We start from the raw sequence: 26,650 nt of genomic DNA, 5'->3' as shown, positions 1-26,650 counted from the left end.
GGTATGTTGTTTTACGCCACAATAAGAAATATTCCAGTGACATGTTTGTTTCAAACAATCCATTAAAAGTGATAAATTAATGTTTTCATATTTATGACTGTTTTCAGCGATGAACAGGTGAACAATGTGAATGCATAACTGCGACGTATAATTATGCCCTACTGTAGCAGCATAAATTACCCCAAAGTCAGCCTCACTAGAACCGCTATATCTACTGAGACACGCATAATGACATATATTGGTTTATACCTATGATTGCTTTGTTGTTGAAATCAACCTAGCTGTCTGACATTGGACTGTAAATGACCGGATCAAATTATGCTGTGACTGACATTCAGTCCAAGTGAGAAACATTGGTATGATTTGGTCTCAACGATTTCGATTCTCCAGACTTCTGGTAGTCCAAACCGTAAACTATAACCAGCAACCGCCCAGTCTGTTTGTGAACCTCACAGTTTTGCAGATGAACATGTGTTTGTTTGTTTATAACTATCCCGCTATCGAATAGCTTCATACACACCACAATGATGACAAATTGTTATATTAACATATAGGGGGTTGCATTGGAAGTTCATCTCCAAATAAGTATATCACTTTACAAAGTACGAGTGCCAGATCAGCTCTCCTAGAAGCGCACGTGAAATCACAACACCAACATGTGCCTGTGTGTCTGAGATTCAACAGAAGGCTGTGTTGGGTGGAACATCTCCAGCTGCGACGTGTCCCAATGACACATACGTCATTCACGAGTCTTGGAAACCGTTTTTGTTTTGTGAGTCGGTTGTTGTGCAACTTGGATACCTTTCAAACCACCTCGCTTTGAGCAACCGGGATAACAACTACTGTATTAGGTCAGATTAGGTGACATGGAATTGAACTTCGGGTTCATGACGTTTACAACACAGCTTGTACCATTACGACCTAAGGTCGATTTTATTCCTTGGATTGAGATAGATGCCCAAGTCAGATACAGTCTACTTCGAGCCTCACAGACTTCACTTATTCCCCTGGCCGTCAGTAGGCAGGGTATCAACACGTGCTATCTTTCAACCGTCGTTTGATATAACAGCATTGAACCACTGACCTCCCTCCCACTAGGTAGAAGATATGTCCACAGGACCACGGATCTATACCACAAGCGCGCGTAACGTTACGATCTGTCGTAAATCTCTTGTTTATCACAGGCTTATGTCCTAGCGCTAACTATTTTTTTGTGGATCGGGGTCCAGGGTTCTTATTCTCGAAACGTTCGCTCCTCTTAGAATTCTTAACTTAGAACGTGGCTAATGTGTTGAGAATGGGGTTAAGACGTTCATAGAACGTTTCGAGAATAGCTAGCCAGAAGGATAATGACGTGTACTGGCCTCTTTCGCTACACAATGTCTTTATGAGTTGAAATCCTTCGGGCATTTCAAGATTCAGCTTTGAATAGTAGCAGTAGAAACGAAAACAGGATTCGACTTGGTTCTCTGTAATCCAGTGATTCGTTTTGCAGTGGATACCACAATGATAAGATTCCTGAATGTATAAATTTCTTAAAGTCGCTTAATCTTCATCCTCGGGCTCTCCTCCAAAATATTGTATACATAATCTTGAAGCACGGATCTAGTCAACATGTATCTCATATTCAACAAAATCACTTGCTCACTTAACTCTAGACTAACGCTGAGTGACTAAATGCATATAATTTGTATTATAACAAACAAACGAACGAACGAACGAATCAATAAATAAATAAATAAATAAATAAATAAATAACTAAATGAATTCTAATGTGATCTAATGTGGTACATGGACTGTGAAACAACTCAGTACCGGATATCGGATCATCAGATATCGGGAAAATATCATATATAACGTTATCAGTAAACTCAGCAAAAGATATGACCTACACGTAAACATTTAATAACACAGTGTACACAAATGTATATTTTCAGCATTGAGTGTGATGTATATTACATATTTGCGCAATCGTATGACTGCATGACTGCCCTTTACGACACGAGGCCAATAGAGGTAGGTTCATCAATGGTAAAGATGTTCGCTGGTCATGCTAAAAATACGCGTTCATTTGTGGAATTGAGGTAGCTTTGCTGTCGATGCAGTCGACACAAACTGTACTTTGTTTAATGACTCAGGTGGCTATCAGACAGAATAACATAACAAAAATGCCAACAGGAGCATCCCACTCTACCGAAGTGTGACAAGTGACCATCAACGACAGGAAATGACGGAGGTGCAACATGATCGCATTGAAAAGACTATCATTACTGTATGTTAAAGTATGGGAACACCGTCGCAGCGAACAACGCCTTCTGCCGAGGGCTGTCTTGATATAAAACTTAGACGTCATAGTGACGTAGATTTCCTGGGAGGAATTAAGTATTGAGTGACCTCATCTCTGCAGTTTTTGCATTACCTTTGAGGACGTGCATTACGATTGCACCACGTGTCACGGTCGATTTGCACGGATGGACGTTGAGTATGGAATATACGGGCACGAATACTTGAACGCAACGTTAAGAACGCTCAGATAATGCGAATGTGTTGAGTGAAACGTCATTGAAGTATATTTATGTATTGCACATATTTAAGAAAACTAAAACTAGATTTTAACTTTAAAAAACTTGTACCCACCCACTTTGATACCGGTCCGTACATTATTTGTTAAGAATGTGCACTTTCCTTCGCTTTCCCTGACACTATCGTCAAGGGGAATAACTCCAAGAAATCGCTAAGGGAAGTTAACTGTGTTTGTCGTTGACGTCGCTGCGGTGAAAGTGTGGGAATAGTGTGGGCTGGGACGTCAATTGTTGACGACTGTGGGTTTTTAATCGATGAGACTAAACGTGTATACGCCATCACAATCAAACCGGACCTAGCAGCTGCGTATCTACGTTGCGCCTGCATCCGGCATACAATCATATCCCAATCAATATACATTGTCATATGAATCCGGGTTCACTAAAATAGAAGCTGCACAAACAATAACATTTATATAATCATTTGGGAACGGACTGAAAACAGACTCAGAGCTAATGTTCAAAGTGATATTACCCAAGTCCAAACTGATGTAAACCTCACATGACACCAGCGATCATAGTGATGCCTAGCAATAAACCATAGGATCCAGACTTGCCAAAGGGGTGCAACTCTGCACGACAAATTGAGGCGGCTCAGAGCCAAGGAGAAGATCGGCACTGTGAGGCTAATTAAACATCAGAACCGTAAAACAATTTAGCTATCTGATTGAACAGTCTCTGCGTTGTACTTGATTTAGATGCTTACCCTCTTTACTAACTACTGATGTCATTACTAATTATTGTGTCCACCTATATAATCATAGGTATAGGTAATATGGCTCTTACGAACAGTGGAATCTTTTTCGGAGGTTAAGAAGGTTGGTTGTTCTGGTGTTCACCAAAGTAACTCTAGATCAGACTGATGTGACGATTTGTCTCAAAATACAGCCCATTATCATCTAAAAGTTTATGTCTATGCATCATGAACAATCCACACTTATTTACAAATATGCTCTACAACATGAAATGTAACGCCACTGACCTTATCTCTGTCTCCAGAGACCCTTGATGGTCCGGGCTAGCATAGGCCTTTAGCAACCCATGCTTGCCATAAAACTTCGACTATGCTTGTCGGAAGAGGCGACTAACGGGATCGAGTGGTCACGCTCGCTGACTTGGTTGGCACGTCATCGGTTCACAATTGCGCAGATCAACGCTGACGCTGTTGATCACTGGATTGTCTGGTCCAGACTCGAGTATTTACAGACCGACACCACATAGCTGGAATAGTGCTGACTGCGGCGTAAAACTAAAGTCATTCATTCATGCTATCCTCAGATATGCAGAGATTACTTAGCCATTGCGAATACAGCCAAATGGGTTTTATTTATGCAAGGGAAGACACCATGGGCAAGAAAGTTCTGAGAACCATGATAGTCAGCAAAGCAAATAATACAACACTTTTAGAATAATTGTATTTATGTTTCACCTGAACAGACTGCCTGGGTTGGGGTGTAAGAACGGGTCTGGTACCAGATGCTTGAACGTCTTTACATAACATGTTGATTATCTTGGTCTGGTAACAATACGGTTAACGTGTTGAACAGTTCTTTTGTGAATATTTGATAGCCGGGGGTTACCTTTGTTTGACGAAGGGGCTCCAGTGTAATGTGAAGTTTACGGATTCATTTAATTGAGCTCCCTGAAGACTCGGCGAACAATTACGACATGGCCTGGAGGTCGTTTCATGAAATATGCATACGGAGTCTGCAAGGTGGTTTTACAGGTGTGCTGGGACCATGCATTCTATTAACTGGAATCGTCGGTTGCTATGATCGTTTAAGATGGACATTCCGGTACAGCGAGGGTTACTTCATGATCTAGCAAACAAGGGCCAGTTCATGATTCAGCACAACATGGATGACTTCATGATCCAATAAAAACAGATTAATTCATGATCCGATAAAATACTGATTAATTCATGATCCAATAAAGTATTGATTAATTCATGATACGATAAAGTATTAATCAGCTCATCATCCGACTGTTGTTGTAACCACTGTAACATCCGGTACAAGCACTGTAACTACTGTTGTTGGTGTAACCACTAACTACTGCTGCTGTAACTACTATAACTACTGTTGCTGTAACCACAAACTACTGTTGCTGTAACCACCATAGCTACCGTTGTTCTAACCACAAACTACTGTTGTTGTAACTACTATAATTACTGCCGTTGTAAACACTATAACTACTGCTGCTGTAACCACTATAACTAATGTTGCTGTAACCACTAACTACTGCTGCTGTAACCACTATAACTAATAGTGCTGCAACCACTAACTACTGTTGCTGTAACCACTAACTACTGTTGCTGTAACCACTAACTACTGTTGTTGTAACCACAACTACTGCTGTTGTAACCACTAACTACTGCTGCTGTAACCACTATAACTAATGTTGCTGTAACCACTATAACTAATGTTGCTGTAACCACTAACTACTGTTGTTGTAACCACTATCTACTGCTGTTGTAACCACTAACTAATGTTGCTGTAACCACTAACTACTGTTGCTGTAACCACTAACTACTGTTGCTGTAACCACTAACTAATGTTGCTGTAACCACTAACTACTGTTGCTGTAACCACTAACTAATGTTGCTGCAACCACTATAACTATTGCTACTATAAGTTTCACAACAGCTGCAAGGTTGTCGCAATGGTGGTAGTATCCTCAGCAACAACAGTAGTAGGATGAGATGGAGGAAGTGGAGAAGGAGGGGTATGATGAGTAGCTGAAGTGGTAGTAGTAGCAGCAGAGGTGGTAGTAGCAGCAGCAACAGTCGATGTAGCAAGTGTCTGTATCCAAACTCCGGGCTGTAGTTATTAGTTTCAGTGTCATTTGTCGTGTCAGAACAGATGTCAGTGTGTTGGCGGAAGAACCTACAGTCCCACCCACGAGAGACCGCCACCAGCCACGGCGTTACATCACCGATCATCTAGTGTCGGTCGGACTCTGTTTAAGGATCGATTGGTAGACAATCCTGTCCGCGTAAACGTTTCACACATTTGTCAAAATTCCATCTGGAAGATTGTTCGCGGAGACCGATAGTGTTTATCAAACATGTCTATTTACATATGTCTAATCTCATGTCAAACATCGAATATTTCAGTTCCATTACGCTTCAATATATTTGGTTCATATATACATATGTAGGTCGATTTGGACGGTGAACTGTCCCCTTTCCTCGGCACTCTTTCTTGTGACTCAGTATAACTTGTGCTTGGGAAAATGGAAAGCATGAAACACCGGGGAACGTGTAGAAAAATATTCTTTAGCCTGGATGGGTTTACATAGATCAAATCTGCATTATGAATACTGCTGTTCGCGGACTGATCTCAATATCTGAGATATGATATCGGTCAGGAGATATTGAATTGATCGGATGACATAATAAAGTGTGAAGATATTCAGGGATGAAAACCATCGTGGGAATTATTACGGCTGATGCCATCGTGATGTTCGGAACGAAGAATATTTCCACCATTGTTATTTTGAGAAAGAACTAAAAGAAACATGTTGGAATTATGCTCACTATGAAATCAGGAGGTATGTTTGTAAAATGTAATATCTGAAATTGTTATGACATCTCGCCGTGGTATGAATATTTATGAGTAAGGATGAAAGCTGTTTCAATGCACATTTTCTGAAGTGCTGATCGATTGGAATTCCGCTGTGCATCGCTGCAACAATTTCTTTTTTACATCTCACACGAGCACATGGAACAGACAGAATGACTTTATCAGATGTGGCTAAACAGGTCTTCCCGGGCTGTTTCAAAGATAAGCGAAAAAATATCGTCATTTAAAACTGAGCTAAGCCACCTCAGGGTTGGGTCCTATTTTTCTCTAACGTTATACGATGAGGCACGTTTGCGTTATAACAGTAACAGAAGACACCATAGCAAAAGATGCGCCCGTATGCTGACACCAGCCAACTATTGTCCGCAACTACTGTTGAGTGTTGATGACTTGGGAAAGCGTGTCGGCGGTATCTGGTGAACAGCCGAAGGCAGACTGTCAGCCTCGGGCGACGCTTCTATATTTCACATGACTGCCGCTTGCAGGGGAAGGTGTGATTAGGTCCAGCAATCTGCTGTCAGGGGTCTACTAGTTGTAGAATGACTTCCTTTCCACAGCGCCCCTCCGATTGATTGTTGTCATTATTTGGTGTCGTCTGCAAGTAGCGGGAAGCAGACGACAGTTTCCCGCGTTCAGAGAGAACGTAAACAACACGGCTTGTAGATCGGTCCTGTTGTGGTGCGTTGGATGTTGGTGATTTTGTCGCTGACTGTTGACATTTGTTGGAAAGTTGAGCACCTGTGGATGTGGATTTGAAGTTCTAATGGTGGAGTTTACATGAACACTAGCCCAGTGGGTTGGTTTCAAAAACAGCCATGTCATTTTTCGGGTCTGCAGTCAAAATATCGACACTAAAGAGGTACGTTACAGTTCATTGTTTTACAAATTGTACGTATTGAACGATGTACATTTTATGAAGGTTGCTTGATCCATTAATTGTTACCAAACACGAATTTGGATTTAGTAATGTATTGATATACACACACTTGAGGATATATGCGACAATGTATCGCAACAATAAGATACAAATATTCATAGTTGAGCTATCGATCGATCACCTGTTACTTACATTCAGTAACTTATTATATTCATAGCACGCCTTTCAATATATTTTACTTATATCTCCAGTGCGTCTTGGTTAGACAGATTATACTAGTTAAGAGTACACCAAAATCTGTTTATTTTCTCAGCCTCGTTAATCCGGTCGCAAGCAAACCGGATAAATTCAGGGCTGTGTAAAGATAGATGCAGGACAATGACTGCATACCGATGATTCGCTAATCCATAAAATTGACAATCATACCTCGTGTACCGTCTGTAGTAACAGTATAGGGTACAAATCATTATGCATAGTTTTCAGTAGCGTGTTGGTACATTTGTACCTGATCACACTCTCGCTCAATGTTCACAATGTAAGGGAGAATGGGGGAACGGGTCTACTGTTGAGAAGATCAACAGGTCGTGTCGAAATATGTGTCATTACACTGCCTAATGTTGTTAGTGTGCAATGCCACCATGTACTCGCTGAAGACTCTCCTCTACACAGGCATATTAGCTTTCCGACCACGCCGTTGACGATCGTTGTTCGTCTTTCACTCAGAACCATTCATTGCAGTTGTAATGACTCAAACTTCTGATAACTTCACCGACTTCCTCATAATTCATTTCCAATATTTACAACAGGCGGCCACAACCGCAGGGGTATCAAATGTTTCAACAAGCAGCTTAACCCTTCCGGAGCTAAAGCTGACTTTGCAGGAATGCTGTTTCCTCCTTTGAAACAAGAGTGTATATTTGTATTCCAAATCATGTAATCTTAACCTTTTCTTTTGCACGGTTGTTCGGTTCACAACCGATGCCTGTCACAGTTCATCAGGCAATGAGGTCAGTTTTGACCGATCTAGATTTTTCAAGGCACTACAACATATGTATGGTGCAACATCGTTCAAGTTTTACATTTCCGAACCCGTGAAGATGTGGGTTAGAATAGATCTTGAACCAGTGCATGTCGGGACTTACAAAACCGGGTGGGTCAGGTTCATTTAAGTGGTTCGCACATGTTATCGTATCTCAGTTGCTTAGGTAGATGATCATTATGTCAGTCACTGGACTGTCTGGTCCAGACTGGTTTATTTACAGACCGTCATCATGTGGCTGAAATATTGATGAGTGCGATATTAATAACTACCAAATGAACCAAAACCAAACTTGTTAGGTCCTTGTCTTATTTGCTTAGAGTTATATGATATCCGCTTCCAGTGGCTGAGGACTCCAGAATCTCTGCCGACGACACGTCACTAGTCTGCTGACAGTTTTATTACGAAACACGATCCTTCATGATTTGGTCATTTCCTGTGAATAGTGCTGGGGAATCACGACAGACGGCGTGGAATCTCGTGCATGGTATATTCTTAATTAGGCAAGGTTCTAAGTATATACCGTTTGCAGCACGTACTCTCTCAGTCACACATTTCGTGAAAAGTTTTCAACAACCTTTATTACAAACCTTTTTTAGTTTTATACAACAACAAACTAAAATCATTATTCTCTCAATGAGCGGTTAAAAGGAGCAGTGACTCTGACCTGTTTGAGTGTCTCCGTTGGTAGTGTTAGTCAACTAACGGGATCGAGTGGTCAGACTCGCTGGCTTGGTTGACACGTATCACAATTGCGTAGATCGGTGCTCATGATGTCAATGGTGGGATTATTCGGTCCAGTCTCGAGTGTTTACGTACCGCGGTTTTTTTGTGCGCAATATTGACACTAAACAGAAAAAACAACAACCAAACTTTGCTGGCCTTGTTGCAGTTTTTAAAACGTTTAATACTTAAGTAAGCTGCAGGTACGACCCGTATGACTTATGTCATACAGGTAAATGCATTAACTTATTTTCTTGGAAATCAATTTTCATGTTTTCATCAACGTTTAGATTATGTTTGAAATGTATATGGAAGTGACATAGATTCGACTGTTGATGACGCCATTTGAGCATATGAAGAGTCAAAGACGTTTCAGGGAAGAGAATCTCACCTAGCATGAATACCTGCATGGTTGATGTCATCAGACACTTAATATGTCGTAGTTTTTTCCCTTAACGTGAAGCCTCAGTGCGTTTGAGGAAAAGACGCCTAGCTATGAGTTCATGTCGTGTTTTGGTTTTGAAATGAATATCTCGGTTGTCCTTCTTTGAAATGTAAATGGTTTGCCACTTACGGTCGATTGCTATGGAGGAACGTTCGTATGGTGCAAAAACTATGTAATAGCTTGTCTTTTTTTCACAGGATGAAACGGGTCGGATCTGCATAAGATCGATTGTGGTAATCAGTCATTTCTTGCAGAAACACACTAAAGCATGATAGAGATTTTTTGATCTACACGAACATCTACACATATTACCAAAGCGTGATTTAGGGTTTCAAAGAGTTTCATCTTCCGGCACGTACACCTTGTAGGGGTGTGGGGGATGGGGATAGGGGTACATTGGGGTCTCATGTCCCCAGCACTTTAGTTACAGTGTGTACCGGTCAAAATTTGGTTACAAGGGCTAGTAACTACATACATTGTGTCGCACAAGTCACCTTTACATCCAAACACGATTTGGCAAGTCTCTCTTTCTCGAAGCTGTGATGATTCTTACTGTCCAACAACCACAAAGATTTGAACGAATTACGTGTTTGTCCCGAACCATCAATATCGTTAATATGTATATAAGGTCGATATATGTGGCTTGTGAAAAGATCCCATCTCACGTGTCGAGATATGAATGTCTTGTGTGTGGATGAACATATTCTTTGTCGATGTATGTGTCTCTAGTGTCCAGATGAACAAATCCAATCTTGGGTGTTAGGATATGTGTCTTTACTGTATAGATGAACATATCCTACTGTACATGCCGAGTTTTGTGACTTATGAAAAGATGCCATCTCGGTGTGGCGCTAACAGACTCCAGTGTGTTGAACACCATCTCATCATCTCATATGTCGAGATATTGGTCCTCTTACACTAACAACTAGTCTCTGAAATGAACATGTTTTACTGAAAAAGACACATTTTCTACACATGCGTGGGCTTTCTTGGATAAATTTGCTTCAGGTTCTGTACGACAGACTATGTTCCTCTGTGTGTAGACAAATACGCCCCATCTCATATGTCGAGATATGGTCCCCTGTGTGTGGATGAATATATCCGATCTCATATGTCGTGATATGGGACTTCAGTGTGTAGATAAAAAATATCACACAACGTTTTAGTTTCCCGATGAATATATCGAATCTGTTAGGTCGCGGGACGGTATGTAGGTAAACATATCACGATATGTGACTCGAGTGTGCCTTGATGTTGACATATAGCACTGTCACACTGTCAACACAGAGGAAGTCGTGATGATGTAGCTGCGCTTTGATCCACCGTGCTACCCTTCAGCAGACACTTAACACATTACATTCCGAGTTATAGTTACCAATGTTACCTTTTGTATGAGGTTCACAGATTATGGTTTACAGTTTACAGTCAACGTTTGTGTCACTTTACTTCCCAAGGCCAACAGATTACAGTCACGGCCCGTGGTACCTTACCTCAAAAAGGTTAACAGATTATAGTCAGCTTTCAAGTTACCTCATCTCAAAAAGGTTAACAGGTTATAGTCAGCTTTCAAGTTACCTCACCTCAAAAAGGTTAACAGGTTATAGTCAGCTTTCAAGTTACCTCATCTCAAAAAGGTTAACAGGTTATAGTCAGCTTTCAAGTTACCTCATCTCAAAAAGGTTAACAGGTTATAGTCAACTTTCAAGTTACCTCACCTCCCAAGGTTAACAGATTGTAGTATTAGGTTCACAGATTTCACACGGAATTGACGTCACCTATCTTACATGACTGTAATAGGTTCACAGATTACATGCGGAATTCAAGTTACCTGTCTTACATGAGTGTGTTAGGTTCATAGATTACACGCCAAGTGTACGTTACCTGTCTTACTGGTGGTTTTATGCATTACTGTATACGTTTTGAAGATTACACATTTCACTCACATTACTTGCCCTGTTTATGTATCTCGGTCGTCTCGCAGAGTGGCATGGTGTTTCAGCAGCATGGCAAATGTTAATTTCAAATTGCATTGAGCACATGCACAAGTGTCTTAAAACAAGACAAAGCCTAATTATTTGCGTTCTCATGATTTATTCTGGGACAAGAACGTCGAAAGAGGAAAGGAATCGGGTGCTATATAAATTCATTATCATTTTAGGGGTCACCTTGGGATGCAAGGAAGGTCACGGCGGTGTTAATAAATTCGAACACGTACTTTCCATAACGACATACAAACTTTGCTATAAACGGTTCCGACTTTTGAATAATGATTCATTTATTAATCCCTGTCAAATGGGGATGAGTCGTGTGTTCTCGTCGTGCCGATGGTGCCCCTCACACAGATCAGAAACGACAAAACGAAATAACGTCAGAAACGTTACACGTTCAAAACGCCATTTTGAATAATATTTGAAACTATTCTCAATAGTTCGCCATAGCCATAACTGAAGAGCACTAGACAGTTGTGTGTTCAAGTCTTTTATTCATGTCTTTTCCTTTACTGCTTTATATTACCGTACTTGCATACCAGAAAGCTTCTACTGGTGTGCGTATATTGGCCTTTAGGTATAACATGGTTGTATTGTTACTGGTGATAGTGTTAGACTGTGCATTTGTCGAGAGTATTTGATGAGTATATTCTTCCAGACATGATGCCGGCGTTAACTGAATTATTCTTGCATCCTGCAGACTATCTAGCATTTGTAATTATGCAAATATGTGCGTTGGTCAGTAATGGGTCAGTTTTGCCCGTGATGCCCCCTGTTAATATGACCAAAGACCACTAAAGGTCACATTAAACGGCCATTACCCAAATCCCCTATCACCGCGTTTCTCTGTGTGTCCATACATTAAACGACTTCCTTCATATGTGCGTTGTTGAGGAAGGTGACAAGATAGTTCAGTGCAAATGTGTTGCCCAGCAGCTAACTTCCAGACAGTTCGACACTTTTCAAGGTGAAATACTCACCTGTAATGTTTCCTGACTACGATGTAGTAATAATCAAGGTCAAGAAATGATTCGCTGTTCAAAAAGACAGAGTTTCAAATCCAAAGTTAAACTAAATTATGTTGAATCAAATTTATAGATCCCCCTTGAGATTTAACAGGTACCACCAATTTAGGATTAAGTCTAGGATTGAGGAATTATTTGCTTAAGCAGTTTAACGTCTGTGCGCTGTTACATTAGTATTTAGGCTATATCTTACAGTTTGATTGTTTTGCCTCAGGGAATCCCGAACCTCACCTTCTTACAATTATTTGAAAATTAAAACAGACATTGCTATAGGAGTGTTTGGACAAAGATGGATTGACGGAGGAGTGTGAAGCACGACTCCTGTGGGTGTTTTGTCTGGCCATGCATGTGATATGACACTCGTTTCATGTAACTGTCACAGCAATATTGATGATGCATTATATGTGGTTAGCAAACATCATGTGTTAGCGTCTCTATGTGGTTACTGTTCATATGAGACTACACATTGATGTCTCCATATAACTTCAGCTCTCATAAGCTACGATCAGTTGATGCTTTCATTGCAGAATGAGAAATACAACCTGACATGGAAACTTGATTACTGACTAATGAGTTGTGTTACCGATTCTGAAGCAGTATCTTAGCATTGCTTTACTCCTGACAGAGCTGGCTGGATACATCTGCGCTGTCAAGAGGTTTTTGTGTTTGTGGATAACAATTACTCTAAATGCATAACGAGCGGTTCGTAATATGAGTTAGTGAATGTTTTGGATTTAGCCAGATTCTCAATCTTGAAATCAAGTCAGAATATTAATATACAGTCTCAGCGTTGTCATGGTAACGCGAAATATGCTTCGCAAACGAAGTTGGATTGTCCCCGATTCTGTGTATATTACTGTAATTAGTCTGGAAACAGGAAAGAATAAGATGTTGTTCTGTTGAGCTATTCGAGATGAAGGAATCTGAAATTTGTACGCTTCTTGGTGTGCATTCCGACATTTCTCGTGAAGTGCAATCCAAATCAATCTTTGACAAAATTTGTCCCGTAAGGATAAACCGAAGTGAAATGAAATCTTTCGCTTGTCTTTCGGCTGTCCGTAATAAGAATTCCTTTAATGTCATTTTAATAATATATGATTAGTGCCGCGGCATGCAGGATGTCACTTCGTATCAGCGGATTCTTAAACGACTAAGGGAGGCAACTCTTATGTAGTGATTGTTTCAGAATTAAAGTAGCGACATCCCAACTGTGATGTATAGTTTTGCCGTCAAAAAGGACCGATAGATCCCTACAAAAGAGGCAACTCTTATACAAAGCTCGCTTCAATGTTTAAGTAACGGCATCGCAACACTTGAGTGTATAATTTTGCTGTCTAGTTTTCCTCAACATTGTTCGACATCCCTTTGATTAAGATGCGTTACTTTAGCAACACTGCCATATTTAACATGCCGATGTTTCACTTGGACTAAACCTGATGTTTATCCCGCGCTGTGAAGTCAGATGAGAAGGTGCTTCCTGATTGCCATCCCGGACTAAGCCCGATATAACTTTCATTGTTTTACATCCGCCAACTACAAAGCCTTTTCTTAGTGAGCTTAGTAAAAATAACTCCGAATCTGCGTCAGTCCATTCGGACATTTGATATAGGATAGGATAAGACAAATATCTGCTCCACTCTGTATCTGACATAAAAGGTCCTAAGGGGAAATCGCGCCAATCTGGACAAATAAGAGACCTCGATACTTGGCTGGAAGAGATATTAGAGAACTTTGAAATCATTGCAGATTTTCAATAACGAATCTCCAAGTATCATGCTAAATTTGTGTTTTTGACGACTTTTTATGGATTATTTAGATTTTGAATTAACAGCGTGTTACGCGACGTCTAACACTTGACCGTAAACAAGGATTTCCGAACACAGACGTGTAATCCTCGCTGTTGAGGGTCTTCACTGTGTTGACTGAATGGCTCTAGACTTCGGCAAACGTTGTGTAATACCGGGCCTAATATGACACCTAAGACATATTTGTACTTCTCCTTTTGACAAAACAGATATTGATAATGGCATCTGATAATGACAGATGCAAGTGAGGGTAGTTAGCCTAGGTAGCTGTAGTAGTCTTGTACCAGTACAATCAGTAGGAATAGTTATTATAGTGTAGGCAGCTGTAGTGCTGTAGTACTTGTGGATATTGGTATCATAGTGTACCTAGGTGTAGCCATGATCCATTAGAAATAGTTGTCATGGGTTAGGTAGCTGTAGTATGTAGTCCTAGTAGGGGTAGTTATCATGGCGTAGGTAGCTGTAATATGCAGTACTAGTAGGGATAGTTATCATGGGTTGGGTAGCTGTAGGTATCCATTCCTAGTAAGGATAGTTATCATGGCGTAGGTAGCTGTAGTATGCAGTACTACTAGGGATAGTTATCATGGTTTAGGTAGCTGTAGTATGCAGTACTAGTAGGGATAGGTATCGTGGTTTAGGTAGCTGTAGTATGCAGTACTAGTAGAAATAGTAATGGTGGGTAAGATAGCTGTAGTAATGCAGTACTGGTAGTCATAGTTAGCATGGATTTGGTAGCTGTAGTATGCAGTACTATTAAGTATAGTTATCATGATTTAGGTAGCTGTAGTATGTATTACCATTAGAGGTAGTACCCAGGTGACTGAAGCACCAACGGACATTGACACCTTGGAACATCAAAAATGATTTCAGTGAGGACAGAATGTCCGTGATCCCTGGAACTTGATGGCTTTTTTCTATAGACGTGGTGTAATCGCCATTAGAATCTCACTGGCAGCTGGACTTGTCAGAATGTCAAACTGAGCCTCACTGTTTTCGCAAATGACAAGTTTATCCTGACTAACCTTTATCATTACTGACACCGGTGTCTTTGCAACCACTAAAAGCGCACCATGGATAAGACATAATATCAAAACATATACTATAGTGAATACCGATCGATATGTCCAGTGCTCTCGGTGTCCTGCTTGCCATTGCTTGTTAGATGAGATGAAGATGATATGTCTGTGTGGGACTCCAGGGATACTGACCTGACAGATCCCCCATGACATGTGTATTACCATTCCTTGAGATGTGCCAGGGGACGAGAAACCTGAAGCTTGTAAACTTATCACACTCCATGAGAGATACGCACGTAGCTTAAAGTACTGGGATATGGTTATGTCAGAGTGAGTGAGTTTAGTTTTACGACCCTGTCAGCAATTTCACTGCGGGAGACACAAGAAGCTGGGATTCACAATTTGCACCGATGTAGGGAAAGGAACCTGAATCTCAGAGGGTCGAACAAGAGTCTTGACCAGAAGGCTTATAGCCTAACTTTCCGCCCACTCGACAAGATATAACACGGCCATGCTGAACAAGATGCCAAACAAGACAAACCCGGATTATGACGCAGGAAGTGAACGCTTTAAGTAGTTACCAACAACACCAGTCACTCACTCACTCACTCACTTGATGGTTTACGTCGTTTCTTACACCAGTCCAGCAATTTCACGACATGGGACACCAGAACTGGGATTCACAAATTTTACCGATGAAGGGGGTCGAACCCGGGCGTAGGTGTTACGAGCAAACACTTTAACCCCTAGGCTAGCCTACTGTCCTCTCAACAGGATATAACATGCCATACTGAGCTAAAAGTCACTAAACCACAATAATAAGTTTGCAAGCAGCTTCCCACCGTCCATTCCATGCTGGGTGTCTTTGAAGTAATCTTTGGGGGTTTAGCAGTAATGGAATCGAGGCGGGGTACGGACAGCTCCAAGGCGTGGAATAGGAAGTTGTGGGGTCTATAGATTCACACTGCAGGATCTGGTAATGTCCATCCAGTGACGAGCAATCCTTGTCGCAGTTTCTATCGTCCCGTTATAGTTTCTGCTAGGATGTATTGACTTATCTGAGGAGATAGCAACTACAAAGTTGTGGTCACAAGCAGCGAGGGTCAAATGGTCATATACGTGTTGATAACAGATGACCGAGTGACGCATAGCCATAATGGTCAAACGGTCACTCACTATGTATATTAAGTTGACATAGTTGACCAAAGGGTCGTTTTTACGTAGACGTAGGTTTCCTGAATAAATCCTGTTAAATCCCGTTCGTTATCGTGCTCCAGTTCACTGAAACTTTGAACAGCAACTCCTGAAACAGAGAAGGGCAGCAACCCTGCATGGCGAATTAAACAATTTTCCACCATAACCCCGCGTCATCTCTAACGTTCAGTTCGATTATCGATGAGTAAACAAGGACAACCTAAACCGGGGTCAGATACAATAATCAGCTTACCCACACTGTCAGGTATGTTTGAATGGCATCGTATGTTTGAGATAATTCAAAGGGACTGGTGTAGCCTAGTGTTTTTAACGCGAGCGCTCGTCAAGTCGAAGACCAGGATATGATTCCCCACATAGGTACAATTTGTGAAGCCCATTCCCTGTGTCCGCGGCTGCCATATCACTGGACTATTGCTGATAAGCCATACTCAATCACTAACACTGCATAATATCATCTTGCCGAAACATCTACATGTATATGTTTTTATACATTAAAGGTCGTTGTTCCAGAGGTCCTTATTCGAAGTTAAAGAAGGAAATCAGCATGTGTAAACGACAGTTTTCTTCCCATGCAATCAAGTGAGTTGGGTTGGGGTGATGAAGTTCCAATCAGTACATCAACGTCTATCATGAACTGACGGATGTAACGAACTGGGTTTGGGTTCCGAATACATGCTGATTATTTAAGTCGAAATGCCTAAAACGAACTAGGGTTATTACAACTAGATTTGGCGGGACCCTTGAAGACTTTGCACCCCTGATGTATTGTATAACGCCTAGCTCTATACTGTGCATTGGGTGAATGTTATCACAAGAAAAAATACATTCAAAACCAAATGTCACCACGACTTGATCAAATGCAATAAACGCGCACCAAACTATACATAATATAAGATAAGATATGGAGTTAAATGAACGTTGTATCAGTGTAGGGTGTAGTTTGACCCAGTGGCAGATTTCACACAAAAACACGACCACATATATATTGCCTCTGCTTATCAGGATTTATAACACCTGTTCATTTCGTCCAGCTTGGCGCTGATTTCACATGGTTGTCAAGCTCTGAGTATGGAATATATGTCAAAATGTCCTTTATTTGATGGTATGGCTATCAGCTGTGTAGACTGGTATCTGGCGCCGCAGGGATATAAATCACGTTCCATGGTCTGATCAAATACAGCAATCTTTCTTACTTTGGCCTCAATGTAATGAGACCAGATCAATAAATACAAACAAGTCTAAAGACTTAAGGATATTATATTTATTTAACATTTAGTCTCTGAAATTAATATATTTTACAGAATAAATAGTTTCGTAAATGATAATAATAAAATATAATCAAAAGTAGGGCTACTTTTAGGGAGACTTTCTTCATTTTTCAGAAACTGTGGTTATCTAGACTTAGCACATATTGTAAACGTTCTTGGGATTTCTCTGACGCCTTCTTGAAATACTGGGGCCGTGTTTGTTAAAGAATATCAGAAATATCAGAAAGGAATAAGAGATGTGTGTTGTATGTAAGAATTAACAAGATGACTTATTGAATCTGACGGTACAAAACAGATCTTGACTGTCATTGGGAAACCTGTAGACGTGGCCCATACGTGGCCGATCAAGGCTACACAAAACCAATTGCAACCAATACACTTCTATAGAAGCAAAGAATATGGATTTTCATGGATTCAAGCAGCATTACACGTGTGCATAGTCTTGTCTTTTAATCTGCAATAAAACATAAATTTGGCTAACTTAACACGTTTTCCTCCGAGTAAAGGAAGGTAACTGCTCCAAATTTACTCTCGAAAAAACATGAAGATACATCATAAGTCGTCATTTTGAAAATACATCACTAGATATTAAAAAAAAACACTTTTTATAATTACTGGTGAAATGAACATGTGAAAACTCAATTAAACGTTTACATTATATCACCCTGTCGCAGCTGGTAGATAATTCAGTCTCGCTAACCGAACAGCTGTTTCTGATGTGCTGTAATATTAATTGAATATCCTGTTAATAGAATATGTGGCCGGGATGTGTCACCCTGACCCTTTTTCATGATACTATGCTCACTATATCAACCACCTGACAACTATTCAAGAATCCAGTACTCGCAGGAAACCTTGATGTAGTTAAGATATTAAAAATTATGGCGTAGGGCATTTGCTTACCATATGTTTAGATGGAATCCTCACCTGTAACAGTACATCAAATATATAAACCAATCATTATCATATTACGATACAGAACTGGGCTTCGTCACGACTTCCAATAATCAGTACACCCGTTACAACTCCCCTAATAAAGCGTTGGTGCTGAGCATTAGCGTTACAATATAGACATAATGAGAACTCGAAATAGCACAGTATCTTATTCAGATTTTGTGAAACCTTCATTCGTCATAAACTAGCTTGAACTGTAACTCCGCGTTTTATGACTGTAGTGTATGACGTCAGTGTACTTGATATTAACACTATACTGGCCTGAGTCTCATCTGTGACATATTAATAGAAACACGGCAACTGTCAACAGGGAATCCGGAGGTACAAATGTGATTAGTTTGCTGGTAATGTGGTTAGCTTAATTCAACATACTGAAGTACTTGTAAGAGTGCTTGATTGAAATCGCACTTCTGCTGGCGGAGAGCTCGTGGCTAGAACTGTCACTCGTCGCGCCGTGTCCAATTCCTTACATAGGTGTAACATAAGTCCTATTTGGGGGATTTCTACTTTGTCATATTACAGGCATTGTGTTACAGCTTGTTACAAGGCATCACAAATGCATGTGCCTGAGGTCTAGAACAATTCGATTCGACTAACAGACCCGCATCCTTCAGTCAGTTGATGGAAATGTTTGGTATTTCAACCAGACACATTTTATGCCCAACGCCGTAAAACATCTACATCCTCTGGACTAAAGCAATTCTGCCCCCTCATCAATGTTCTGATCATGCTCTGGCCCAGTAGGGGAGGGTGTGTCACTGTGCAGAATTTTCAGAAATAATAGTCATTGGTTTGAATCCACGATGGTGATTCTAATGGTTGGTGTGTTGGCAGCTTCCTGGAAGATGTTTAATATCTGAGTGTCTGTTAGCGTTCTACGTAGCTGTAACTCTGACAGTATACACGCAGTTTTGATGATGCCTAACATGGAGCAGACAAGCAATGGTCATTTGCCGATGACGTTCTTGAACTGTACGTCATAGGAACTTCTGTCTCGTGACGTGTTGATAACTTTTGCAATGATTAGGTCAGATTCAGTTTTCAGGTGTATTCTGTCTTATGCATGGCAGGTCTGTTTGAAGCTATGTTGAACCCTACTCGATTAGTGTTCAATCAAACGTCATTGCAGCCAGACAATTCACAAGGAGGTGTAAACGTTTAAAATTACAAGTGACACCGACGACTTGGTTAGATTGTCCGGAACCTGCTGCCCTGTCACATTGCTAGAGTATTTGTCGGTCCCATCAAAGTGGTGAACATCTGAGACTTAACTAACGTTTAGTCTTTGAATACATTGAACACATATAGTTTTTGATAGTGCCAAATTCCAGTTAAACTGAAAAGGAACCCCAGTAAGATGGGGAATTCAGGACCAGGGTCTTCATTCACAAACCACTAAGGTGATCGTAAGTCACTAAGGTGAGCCTAGTGCAGTGTTAAAGAAAGGGAGTTAGTGGTTAACATTTGTAGAGGTTGTTTCTTGAAAGGAGTCCCTGAACGTATAGAACGCCTGGACAAAAGAAAAACGCCGGTCAGAAGGAAGGGCGTTAGACAGATGGGAAAACGCTAGTGAGAGGGAAAAACGATGAACAGATGGGAAAACGTAGGGCAACGGGGGAAAATGACTGGCAAAGGGGATAGCATTACAAAAGGGGAATAACGCTGAACAGACGGGAAAACGCTGGACAGAGGAGATAGCACTAGCAAAAGGGGAAAACACTGTGCAGAGGGAGAAAACGCTGGTCAGAGGGGATAGCACGTAGGCAGAGGAGGAAAAGCTGGCCACAGGGAGGAAACGTATGACAGAGGGAAAAACGCTAGACAAAGGGGAAAACGCTGGACGTGACAGAGGGAAACCGCTGAACAGAAGGAAGAAGGCTGGGCAGGGTTGGTGGGGATGGGGGTGTGAAAGCTAGAACGACAGAGGGAAGAACGCTGGACAGACGGGAAAACGCCGGACAGATGGTATTGTGAGACATGCTAGTTCTGGACCTGCGTCAGGGCTGTAATGCTGGTAGACCGTGATATTACATATAAAATCAAACTCATCGATATAGCTGGAATGTGTGACATACAAACTTTCTGAACCACTTTACATCTACCTCCTCCAACATGACCTACTCTCGCTACACTCCCACGTGAACATCGTGATGCCCCATGAGGATCCGGGCTGATTATTCTGATAGAAGTGTCTTGCATCACAAGGGATCCCGCTGATCGTTTCCAATATATATCTGTGCAATGCCCACTCACTCAGCGTCCTTTAAAGGGAGTCAAAGACTCGGTGTTCTTGTGAAAACCATCACAGATTACCGTACGTGCTGACAGAATGCAACAGTCTTGCAACATATCAATATATCAGCCAGTTTGAACTATCTTAAACTCAACCTTCAACTGAAAATCATTAATGTTTTAAAAGCAAGTCAGTAGAATAAGGATTATTACCATTAACGTTAAGTAATTAACTTCTGACATTTGATGTAGCACGTACTGAGCTGAAGATACCGGACGGAGTCGGAGGAGGGGAGGTCATCACGAGGTCATGGACCAACCGTTAAGATGATTACATCTTTTTCTGCTCAGCGGCCCCATTTCTGTTGTCTCCGAGTTTGCAAGGAATGTAATTTAGTTGATTAGGATTTTCTTTTAGATAAATCAATCCGATTCAGAACTGTACAAGGCGTCTCTTCCCAAAGGCAGTACGTATCCAGTGACTTGTACCATATTGAGGGGCGGCGGGGTAGCTGTGCTGGTGGTAAATTTAAAGTCGTTAACTCATCTGGTTCCAGATTCGGTTTCAGTGCCTCTGTTTAGAACAGAGACAGAAAACAATTTCTGGATATCTTCGACAGAATTAGCAGTGTTTCGGCGTCTGTTTTCAGCCAAATAGCGTTTTGATAGCGTTTGTAAGTTTGGAGGTGAAATTCAAGTCTCAGATGTATATGGCCTATTCTTGGCCGGCAGATTATTAATGAAAATTAAAAGCCATCCTGACAGTGCGCGCCAGATAAACAATAATGGTTGCGTAAAAGTAGCGATGTCAATTTATATGAATATTTTATTACTACATCACTGTAAATTGACATGAATATTGTTTGCCATTTCATGACACTTCAGGCGTCCGTCCTTCATCCTCGCTGACGCTCCTAAATAAATGTCCATCGGCAATGTTTGGTCACAGCGGCATTGAACTCAGTACCTTGGAACTCGCACTGTGCTTCAGTATCGCCCCACTCATTCCAGCGTGTTTCAGATAACAGAACAATATTTCTTTGCTTCCAATGACTGAGAAAATAAACTGTATACTGGGCTCAGACAATTTCTTTGTAGTCCTCTTACAGGTGTAGTAGTCGTCGTCGCTGTCATCATCATCAGCAGCTGCAGCATCAACATTATCGCCGTAGTTATCATTATTAACACGATTCAATTCTAATACTAGTTGTTAACAATTTACCTTTCCTTAATACCTAACAAATTACCAACAGAGAGGAGTCAAACCTTAATTAGAGCGAGCAATGGAACCCAAATTGCCCTGATGGAGTGTCATCTTCTTGGTCGAAGTGTTAATCAATATCACAGTGGTGTTCTCCATCGGTGACTAATGAACGCGAAGAGGTTATTACGACATAAGCCCCACCGGGGCAGGAGGGTTATAAAACAGACTTACCAGGGTGATGGCCTTTTAACGATTTCAAGCTAAAATCGGCGAACTGTGTTTGGTATTTGATTGCATTTATTTCAGCTGCGTTGTCGATGTGACTGACATGTGATTACCTCCACGCCGCGACACATCGTCCACAGTGAAATCATCAAACGTCCATGGTTTTACAGGGCTTTACGGGATGATTGGGTGAGGGGGGGGGGGGGGGGGGGGGGGGGGTACTGCCATGATAGGTTCGTTTGCCATAATGCATATGTGTACAGTACATGAACCCACCTGTGGAAATTCTTTGTTCTCTCAGGTATATATTCCTGAAAATTTAGTTGCTTACTACATAGTGTAACTGGTTAGTTTATTTGGAAACTAGATGCAAATATTATAGTTTCCTTGGAAACCTCACAGTTTTTAAGGTGTAGAAACATCTCCCGTTAACCTATATTACAGATAGCTTGCCTTTTCTTACATCACAAACATTCTTTAAGACATAAATGTAATGTAAGAAACGTCGCTCTTCTTTCGTTGTTGAAGTTCTATGTTTGAAATTTGTTGGGTTATTTTTTCAGAATGCTCACTGAATGTTTCACCCATATATACTCGTGTCCGATTACATCACTGAATGTTTCACACATATATACTGGTGTCCGTTTACATCACTGAATGTTTCACACATATATACTGGTGTCCGTTTACACCACTGAATGTTTCACCCATATATACTCGTGTCCGTTTACACCACTGAATGTTTCACACATGTATACTCGTGTCCGTTTACATCACTGAATGTTTCACACATATATACTCGTGTCCGTTTACATCACTGAATGTTTCACCCATATACTGGTGTTCGTTTACATCACTAAATGTTTCACCCATATATACTGGTGTCCGATTACATCACTGAATGTTTCACACATGTATAGTCGTGTCCGTTTACACCACTGAATGTTTCACACATATATACTGGTGTCAGTTTACACCACTGAATGTTTCACACATATATACTGGTGTCCGTTTACACCACTGAATGTTTCACCCATATATACTCGTGTCCGTTTACATCACTGAATGTTTCACCCATATATACTGGTGTCCGTTTACATCACTGAATGTTTCACACGTATACACTCGTGTCGGTTTACACCACGTGGTTGTACTCTTCGTTTGAATGCAGAAGACGCGTTGAAGCAGTTGGCAAAAACATGTCGATATGATTAAACTTGGTCTTGGATTTCGAAAAAGTCAATAACTGCCTCAAACCTCAATATCTTTCCAGACATTGTAACCTAAATTTACCCTTGGTCTGGTATTAAAAAGGAACGGTTGGCTAATCAAGTCCCATCATGCTTATTGTTTAAGGCTGCAGTATTCTAGTCGTTTAACGGTGATCTGGGAATATTCCAGTCATCGATATCATGAGCACAGGCCTCCGAAATTTGAATGACATGCATCAACCAAATCAGTGAGTCAGAGCACGCAATCCCAGTAGTCATCTTTTATGACACCAGTACAGGTGAAACCAGTAACCGACATCATGGGGACGAATCCAAGATACAGGCAGTGCCATAAACAACTGACATGGTCTTTTGACCTTGAGTCTACACCATGATGGGAAGTTCATAATTGTGACATACATCTATTAAGTACTGGAAATTGTCATGGCAACCATTGGTCAAGTCAGCTATTGCCAAGTTTGGTCCACTTGTAAGAAACCTTTGATCGGGGGTTCGAATCTCATATGTGACCAGGGGTCTCACGTGAGAACTACATCAATTCAGGACCAAGGGATAAAGCCCTGAAACGTTGTCTATACAATAAAGAAGTTGACATCCATAATATTTTGTCTTATACTCGCATCAAGTCAGCTGTTTCTTTTCACGAAGTTGATAAATACAACTAGAATACAAGACCAAGGCATCACGGAGAATGATATTGCCAGAAAATGTACAGACTGAGTAGAGAGGAGTACTCCTCAGTAATGTAGCGGAGTGTTTGTTGGCCCAATAGACGCGGTGGTTGATAACATTTGCTATGACATGTCACAGAATACGCTTTATGTCAGTTTGCTAAAAGTCCAGACCAATATCAAGTTGGATCGAATGTCAGAAAACGGCAAGAAACACATCAAACAACAAAATATGTCTTTGTTCAGCAAGTTGTCACCTTATAAATATTGAAACCGAAATATGTGAATAAAATTGACACGATGATTTCCATAATAAAACATTGTCTTTAATAATTGAACAACGGCGATACGACATCACAACTGTAACGACCAATGCTTAATACAAATGCACCCTTTAATCACCACTGTTGCTCGTATGTCACAACTAATCTAGTCCATCACTCTATTACGAATACGTTACGTTTCCCGACAACTAATACGGGGCAACCTTACCGATTGGTTGATCAGACTCAGTGACGTCTTTAATGTATCCAACATGCCCGTATCACTGGTTTGTCTGGTCCAAACTTGATTATGTACAGATTGACGGTATTTAGACGGAACGTGGTTTCAGTGCGGCGTAAAAATCACGAAAGTAGGCTGTGTTTCTTTTAGACCGACGCTTAGGCCCCGATTTGTTGTAATTTTGACAGTAATGAATAATAACTTTTATATTGGCAAGGAACCCTTCCTGAACCCGTGGAAATGTAGACGTCCTTCATTTTGGGATTAACAATGCAGGGAGGCTAGTCATTCGGGGAAGTAATGTGGTTCTGGTGACAGGCTATATTTCTTTGTGAACTGGTCTTTATGAAACAACTTGATATTTAATGGTGGAATTACTATGAGAGGCTTGCCAAGGAATCGCGAATCGATGAAAGGAAAGGTTCGATTATTCACAGACTCTCATCATATAGATGGGTTATGCTGAGTGTGAGCTAAACATTCAAACAAACTATTTATTCGCCGTTGTGGATAAGACACCTATTGACCTTCTCAAGGACAGTGCTCGCGTATTTGAAAACAAAGCTGACAGTAATACAAGCATAACTAGGGTGTACTTAAGCTGTCAAGTGAACGTGCTGCGAATGGTCAAGGTTATTCTATGCCATTTGTGTAACAGAACTGTTGTTTTTGGCCGAGTACTTCCTAGTGTCTAGGTACGGCCATGCGATCCACTGACTTTCGCCCAGAGATCAATGCAACGCTATTTACATCACCTCGAGTTACCCACGGTCTGTCGGGGCTCATGTTCTCGCCAACAGGGCCCAGCCTGTGATTTAGTAACAAAGTCGCCGCTGCTTCTAGCTACATATGTGCTCAATTGAAAATAGGCTGGAACTCTCATTTGTTGCTGCAGTTGTTTTGGTCGTTTAAGCTTCTTTCTTTCACAGTGTTGTCTTCGATTTAATGTCATATGTTTTTTCGTTCAAGGCTGTTTTCGATGGTTTGTTTATATTCCGTGCAGAAATATAGGCCGTTCGGGCGATTGTCTATTTCGGTGTGTTTTGAGATTGCTATCTTGAGAGCGAATTTTTTTTTTGGCAAATAAATAGATTTTTTCTGGAACCTAGCTCATCAAGATGTTTACGAGTCTGTCTCACGTGCAAGGGGATTGTAAACAAAGTTTTATTCTAGTTTGTTTTATGCTGTTTGTTTCGTGCGCAAGAAACTAGCCAGATTGCTTTCGAACCGGGATTAGAACTACATGCGCGTGACCTTATTTAACCAAACATTCTACTATGCATCTATCTTTGCAAAATAATACACTAGTATTTCCACAGAAAATGGATATAGACTGTGAAGGTAAACGCATGGCATACAGACAATGTGAACTATTATGAAGCATAAGCACATAAGTTGTTGACGTGTTGATTTTACAAAACGAGGTCAAAATGGTTTTCAGAAAACCTGTAATGTTGATGACATGTCCAAAGTTAACGCATCACGGACACACGTGATGTCTGATGCAGTTCACGGTTTTAACTTCAGTTCAGTGTTTCAGCTGAATATTTGACTTGGTTGTGCGTGTGTTTATGATCGGCGCCATTATAAGGTATGCTTCCTTTTCGCAAACACCTTATATCTTTATTTGGTTGTGACCACATGATCATGTAATAGAGTTGGAATTTTGCATCCAACTTTACATTTGGCCTAAATATATTTCTATCTGAAGACTCTGTCGCTGTAATGTACACGTACTTATCCGCCATGCGGATCCTGGCTCTGCAATGTTGAAGCTTCCAACATTCCTACAAAGGAAACATGCATCCGTCAAGCCGGCTTTAGTAGACTGGATAACATTTATAATTATAAGACGTTAAACATTGCAGATTTTGCAAAACAATGGTCTAAGATGAAGTAGTGCGCACAACCGTGATCAAAGTTTTCATAACAAATATATCGTTTTTTTAAATAAATAGCAATTAGTATTCGATGATAGTGTACGTATGCTACGGAAAAAGAGCTTTCACAACTAGAATTCTGTAGAGGAAGCAATCTCATCTCTACGTCGAAGGGGAT

The 26,650-nt window shown here is 40.8% G+C and overlaps 1 protein-coding gene across 3 annotated transcripts in view; it reads left to right on the top strand.

Moving 5' to 3' along the window:
• LOC137286659 (proline-rich protein 5-like) overlaps positions 1 to 26,650 on the top strand; it is a 59,693-nt gene that overhangs the window by 2,617 nt on the left and 30,426 nt on the right. Inside the window, exon 1 of one of the 3 annotated variants that reach the window (XM_067818635.1) lies at positions 6,544 to 7,025. The exons of 1 other annotated variant lie outside the window; for it this stretch is intronic. In XM_067818635.1, coding sequence (XP_067674736.1) covers positions 6,982 to 7,025 — 44 coding nt within the window. In that variant the 5' untranslated portion in view covers positions 6,544 to 6,981. Of the gene's footprint in view, positions 1 to 6,543; positions 7,026 to 26,650 lie in introns of those variants that run through there. One more of the 3 variants, XM_067818634.1, reaches the window with a different exon arrangement.

Source organism: Haliotis asinina, chromosome 6 (genome assembly GCF_037392515.1).
Source record: "Haliotis asinina isolate JCU_RB_2024 chromosome 6, JCU_Hal_asi_v2, whole genome shotgun sequence".
Taxonomy (NCBI): domain Eukaryota; kingdom Metazoa; phylum Mollusca; class Gastropoda; order Lepetellida; family Haliotidae; genus Haliotis; species Haliotis asinina.
The sequence above is the reverse complement of the archived record's forward strand: the minus strand, read 5'-3'. Positions and strand labels throughout refer to the sequence as shown.